The following is a 6,375-nucleotide window of genomic DNA, read 5'->3' as shown; positions in this document are numbered from 1 at the left end:
TAAATATAAAATATATGGTTTGTATGTTTCCTATATCCGCCATTAAAACAATCTCTCACCTATAAATTCATTATTAACAAGTTAATAGACCTTTCAGTAATAGACTAACATATACGATAACGACCCATGAATCAAAATCAAAACTTGTTGAAGAATATAGTGAAAAAGATTACCTACACTCACTCATAATATCTTATTAAAGATTGCTCAGATCTCATTTTCTTTTTTATTTTTTCTTTAGTTGGGGAATGCTAGTGCATTCTGGAATTTTGCTTTATTTGATTCTGGTTCTGTTTAATTTGTCTTTAGAGCATTCAAGTAGACAACAACATAACTGTATCAAGAACCAAAAACTGTTGGTGTAAGAAGATTTATGTGTTCTGAACGAAGTTTGAAACTTTTTTTCAAAGATGGTAAAGATAAAGCATGTTTATAGGGTGTTGAGTTTAGTGGTTTTATTAATATGGTTGAATGTTTCATCTGCAACTCTTTCTCCTTCTGGTGTTAATTATGAAGGTTAGTTTTTTATTTTAGTTATATATTTTTATCTTTTATTAATTTCTCCTTTCATCCCATAATTTTTTTTATATCCTGAATTAAGGGAATTATATAGTGGGGTTGGTAGTTTTAGTTAATGAAGTGAAATCTTGTACTAGTTGTAATTAATGGATGTATGGTTATGACACTGTTTACACTATTTTGAATTATGCTAGATCTAGTAACTCTGTATTATTATTTTTTTGGCAAAAAACTTGAAATATATTAAAAGGATTTTCACAAAGTAGTGAAAATCTAGTAACTCTGTATATGGTACTTATTTGCTAAAAAATTAATTACATGGGCTCATAGTCATCATTGTAGTAAAGTGTATGCACCTAACAAAACTAATATATTTAGATTTAGATTAATTAACAATAACAATTAATAATGAAAAGTGTTATTTGAAGTTTAAAGGTAGTCAATGATCAAATTCCAACAGTTTTATGCCTTATTTTCCTAGTTTTTTTTTTTTTATTTGTTTTGTTATGTTATGTTTTTCTTTGTTGAGCAATGAATTTCAGTATTTTAGGCAAGATATTGAATTAGAGAATTTTTTTTAGGGCACATTTTAATTTAATATAAGTGTGTGAAAAAGTAATGATGTTTTGTATACATGGATGCAGTTGTGGCTCTAATGGCTATAAAACAGGATATAAAGGATCCACATAATGCTCTTTACAATTGGGATTATTCATCTGTTGATCCTTGTAGTTGGGGGATGGTTACTTGCACTGATGGATCTGTTTCTGCTTTGTGAGATTATTATTTTCTCACATAATTGTCAATTTTATTTAATACTTTAGGTGCTTTGTTTCACATTTTATTAATTTGTAATGTTTTTCTTTTTTATTGTTTTGTAATCGACAGAGGGCTTCCGGGTCAGAATTTATCTGGGACGTTATCGCCTGCAATTGGAAATCTTACAAACTTGCTATCTATGTAATCAAGTTCCCTATACTTTACCAAATTTTTTGACTTTATTTCGTGGAAATTAAATTTAGAGGTGTTCAATTTCTTACCCTTCTCGGGCAACATGAATTGAGAAAACCTCACCCTGGTTTACCCATTTTTTAGTGATTAGATATGGCAAGTTTGACCCATTATGAGTGAGTCAACTTTGGTTATGTTTATCTCATGGGAACATGAGAGTGATGGGTCCAATGTGTTCATTAGGTTACATGAGAGTGATGGGTCCAATGTGTTCATTAGGTTGAAAATATCCAAATATGTATCTATAATCCTTGAAAACTAGCTAAATTATTTGATTATAACAAATATGTATCTAAATCTATATTATTGCTATTTTAATTATTATATTTTAGTATAAAAAAGTATGGAGAAAAGTGTTTCAGGCAACCTAACCCGACCCAACTGACTGTTTTGATCTGTATACAAAACTGAAAACTAACCGTTTGATTAGATTCTGGTTTGTTATATTCCCATTTTTAGTCGTATGATAATGTATGCATGTTCTAACACTTGATCATTTATTCTGCTTATTTAGTACACTACAGAATAACGCACTTTCTGGTCCAATTACTGGTGCGATTGGGAAGTTACGAAACCTCCAAACACTTGATCTATCAGGGAATAAGTTTAACGGTGAGCTGCCAGCTGCTTTGGGAGATCTCAACAACTTGAGTCTGTTGTAAGTATGAACTCTGTTTTTTTCAATCATATATTTGTAATATAATGAGAATTTGTTACAAATTTTATATGTTTCTAATTTCGACTCACATATGTGCTCAAGCTAGGCGACTAAACAATAACAGCCTTAGTGGACCAGTTCCTGAATCGTTATCTCATCTTGGCGGACTCACTCTCGTGTATGTTATTTTCAAAAACTGTCGATTTATTGAGTCGACAACAAGCGTCGATTTATTGGCGACTTGCCTGACTCTTAGAGCCTGGCGTCTCAATTTTATTTTATTTTATTAAAAACTTTTTCCTACTTATTGGCCGGAGGTCCACTCGGAAGCAATCTCTCTATCCGTTGAATAGAGAAAGGGATGACTTTCTCTACTTTTGAGAGTGTATTCACTCTGGGTGGAGAAATGACTTGTTTTTATTCTCGGATAGGGGAAGGATTGTCTACATCTCACCTCCTCCATACACCACTTATGTGGTATTGGGTTTTGTTGTTGTTGTTGTGTTGTTCTATATATAGAATATTTGTTATTGTTAATTACTCCATTAAATTACTAATAATGGATTATATGTATTCATTCAGAGACTTATCGTATAACAATCTTAGTGGTCCGTTGCCTAAAATATCATCACGAACGTTCAAGTAAGTTTTTTATTCAGTTAAATAATTTTTCTATTTACTAATAAATTATCTTTTGATCATATCTCGTTTATATTTTCTTTTTCAGAATCACAGGCAACCCTTTATTATGTAACCATACTTCTGTAAATGGCTGTAATGCTGTTTATCCCGAGCCTCTATCTTTACCTCCGGATGGTATCACAGGTAAAATGGGTCGTTTTAATAACAAACCAAATCGGGTTAGATTCATTATTATTCATTAATAACTAGAGTAATTTATTAAAAATGGTCACTAAAACTATAATATAATCATAATAGGTTACAACACCAATGTTGGTTTCTGATATATCAATATCAATGTTTGTCCTGGCAGGCGAATCTTCATCGGGGGTCAAAAATCGTCATTTAGCTATTGCCCTTAGCACAAGCTTTGGTGTTGTATTACTACTTATATTGAGCGTTGTGTTTTTCATTTGGCGACGTTATAGGAAGAATCAACAAATATTCTTTGATGTTAATGGTAAGTCAATGATATCTAATTGCTCATGTTAACAGTTTTAATCGTGCACTGATATAAGGATTAGCTTATAAGAAAAAGCATCACAAGTCACCTAAATTTGTTATCGTATTTAGAACATCAGTTATTTAGTTACTTGATTACTAATTATTTGTTTTACGTAAGCAGATCAATATGATCCGGATGTAAGTTTGGGCCATTTGAGGAGGTTCACATTTAAGGAACTAAGGGCTGCAACCGACCATTTTCACGTGAAAAATATTTTAGGTAAAGGTGGATTTGGAATTGTTTACAAAGGGTTATTAACTGATGGCACAATAGTAGCGGTTAAACGGTTAAAAGACGACAACAATTTTGGGGGTGAGATTCAGTTTCAAACAGAAGTTGAAACTATCAGTTTGGCTGTTCATCGTAATCTTCTTCGCCTTTCGGGATTTTGTTCAACTGAAAACGAGCGGATTCTAGTCTATCCGTATATGTCAAATGGCAGCGTTGCATCTCGACTAAAAGGTTCGTATTACACTACGTTAAAATTCTTGACAAAGTTAATCTTGTAAAAACTGGTTTGAGACATTCGTAATAATTAAATGGGTCAATGTTGCCACCTCCAAATTCTGTTTGACCCGTTAGAGATAAAAGATAACCCAGTTTGACCCACTCACCATAATTAAATGGGTCATTGTTGCCATCTCTAAATTGTGTTTCACTCGTCAGAGATAAAACATAACCCATTTTGACCCATTCGTCATAATTAAATGGGTCAACGTTGCCACCTCTAAATTCTCTGACCCGCTAGAGATAAAACATAACCCAATTTGACCCATTCGTCATAATTAAACGGGTCAACGTTGCCACGTCTAAATTTTGTTTGACGCGTTAAAGATAAAGATAACCCAGTTTGACCCATTCGTCATAATTAAATAGGTCAATGTTGCCACCTCTAAATTCTTTTTGACCCATTAGAGAAAAAACATAACCCAGTTTGAATCATTCGTCATGGGTCAATGTTGCCACCAAATTTTGTTTGACCCGTTAGAGTTAAAACATAACCCAGTTTGACCCATTCGTTATAATCAAATGGGTCAATGTTGTCACCTTTAAATTCTGTTATGATACTAGTCAATCAACATTTTAAATAACTAAATGTGGTTCTCCAGATCATATACACGGTAAGCCGGTATTGGACTGGTCTAGAAGGAAGAATATTGCGTTAGGAACAGCAAGAGGTTTACTATATTTGCATGAACAAAGTGACCCGAAGATAATTCATCGCGATGTTAAAGCAGCAAACATTCTTTTGGATGAAGAATTTGAGGCAGTTGTTGGTGATTTCGGGCTGGCTAAGTTGTTGGACCACCATGATTCACACGTAACCACCGCAGTTCGTGGTACAGTGGGCCACATTGCTCCTGAGTATTTGTCAACGGGCCAATCATCAGATAAGACTGATGTTTTTGGTTTCGGGATCTTGCTTTTGGAACTTGTCACGGGTCAAAAGGCCTTGGATTTTGGACGTACGGCTGCTAACCAAAAAGGCGTTATGCTCGATTGGGTACTCTCTCATATTCCTCCTTTAATTACTGCATTTTATGTACATGTTGTATACGTTCACAAAACGTTGATAACCGATAACGCTAAATGTTGATAACATTTTATGAAAATGCAGTATATGTTAAGTATTTTAGGGATATTAACCAAAAAGCGCTTTTTAGAATGTTTTATAACATCTTGCCTTTTTTTTTCCTTCCGAAAATGCTTTTGCAATACAAACGGATAGATCTCGGAAAAAAGCACACTTTTTAAAAAACGGTGACTAAATCGAATCTACGAATCAAAAAATATGACTTTGCAAAGTTTAGCGGTCGCGATCTCCGTCACCCATTCCCAAAAGCCATTTGCGATTTGTGAATGCACATACACAAAAACGCAGATGCCATTCACAAATCGCAAAAAGATTTGCGATTTGCGAGAACATTTTGGGAATTTTTTTTTGGGGGGGCGAATTGTTATAAATTGTTCGAGAAAGGGCATTTTTGTTGATATCCCGATATTTTGTTATAACATTTGGTGCATTTTACAGGTAAAGAAACTCCATCAAGATGGGAAACTAAACCTAATGGTTGACAAGGCATTAAAGAACAATTTTGATCGGGTCGAGTTGGAAGACATGGTTCAAGTTGCACTTTTGTGCACCCAATTCAACCCGTTATATCGACCCAAAATGTCCGAAGTATTAAGAATGTTGGAAGGAGAAGGGTTGGTGGAAAGATGGGAGGTGTCACAATCTATTGAAACGCCGAGATTTCGAGCGTCGGAAAGTTTTCCGAAACGTTATGCAGATTATATAGAAGAATCTTCATTAGTACTTGAAGCAATGGAGCTTTCGGGTCCTCGATGACCCGAAATATGCATAAGTTTCAACTTGTTTTGTGGTGATAGGCGATGAATGAATGTTTACTTGCATGTAAAAAGGTAAAGAAAAATCTTCTATACAATGGGGTTGTATTTTTTTTTTTGGATTGGAAAAAATTTACTATTAATTGGTTTTGAAACCTTGTATCTATTTTCGTGTTGTGTATAGTAACTAGTAAATATACTTGTAACTGCAAAAATAGGATTGTCAACTCTTTGAAACCTTGTTTGATTTTAAAGTATTGAGTTAATTTATCTGACAAAATGAACTATTCAGATGAAGGATAATATTTTTGGGATGAAATGGTTTGGGTGGATTGTATATAGTGTAGTTGCATATTTTATTTCCCCGAGTCAATTTATAATGGATCAGATGAACTAGTTATTTTCATATTCACATTCCCATTCTCATTCATGTATTTTTCTTAAGGCGTATCTATATGAATATTCAAACACAAAATCAATAAATCATAGCATCAAAACACAAAATCAATCAAAATTGTTTTAGGGTTTTCGAGCCCTAAATTTAACAATAAATCATGAACAAATCGAAGAGAAATTACATTATGAGTGGCCCTGGGATCGGTATAGAGTATAGAAACAGAAACGTGAAACAAAAATCACTGATTTTGAAGTC

At 33.5% G+C, this 6,375-nt stretch overlaps 1 protein-coding gene across 1 annotated transcript; it reads left to right on the top strand.

The window, feature by feature from the left end:
• Nucleotides 1-225: 225 nt before the first annotated feature.
• On the top strand, nucleotides 226-5,889 carry LOC139897642 (protein NSP-INTERACTING KINASE 3-like). The gene is made up of 11 exons (XM_071880338.1): nucleotides 226-516; nucleotides 1,164-1,293; nucleotides 1,408-1,479; nucleotides 2,045-2,188; nucleotides 2,295-2,366; nucleotides 2,771-2,830; nucleotides 2,916-3,013; nucleotides 3,183-3,329; nucleotides 3,495-3,836; nucleotides 4,484-4,878; nucleotides 5,407-5,889. The coding sequence occupies exons 1-11, from the start codon at nucleotides 411-413 to the stop codon at nucleotides 5,722-5,724; spliced, it is 1,884 nt and encodes a 627-aa protein (XP_071736439.1). The 5' UTR covers nucleotides 226-410; the 3' UTR covers nucleotides 5,725-5,889.
• The last annotated feature ends 486 nt before the right edge of the window (nucleotides 5,890-6,375 follow it).

Source organism: Rutidosis leptorrhynchoides, chromosome 3, assembly GCF_046630445.1.
Source record: "Rutidosis leptorrhynchoides isolate AG116_Rl617_1_P2 chromosome 3, CSIRO_AGI_Rlap_v1, whole genome shotgun sequence".
Classification (NCBI taxonomy): domain Eukaryota; kingdom Viridiplantae; phylum Streptophyta; class Magnoliopsida; order Asterales; family Asteraceae; genus Rutidosis; species Rutidosis leptorrhynchoides.
Note: the sequence above shows the minus strand (reverse complement) of the source record. Positions and strands in the feature narration are given on the sequence as shown.

Coding starts and splice junctions, on each gene's coding strand:
- LOC139897642 (XM_071880338.1), top strand. CDS start 411: ATGGTAAAGATAAAGCATGTTTATAGGGTGTTGAGTTTAGTGGTTTTA. Junction 517..1,163: donor TTCTGGTGTTAATTATGAAG/GTTAGTTTTTTA, acceptor ACATGGATGCAG/TTGTGGCTCTAATGGCTATA. Junction 2,189..2,294: donor CTCAACAACTTGAGTCTGTT/GTAAGTATGAAC, acceptor TGCTCAAGCTAG/GCGACTAAACAATAACAGCC.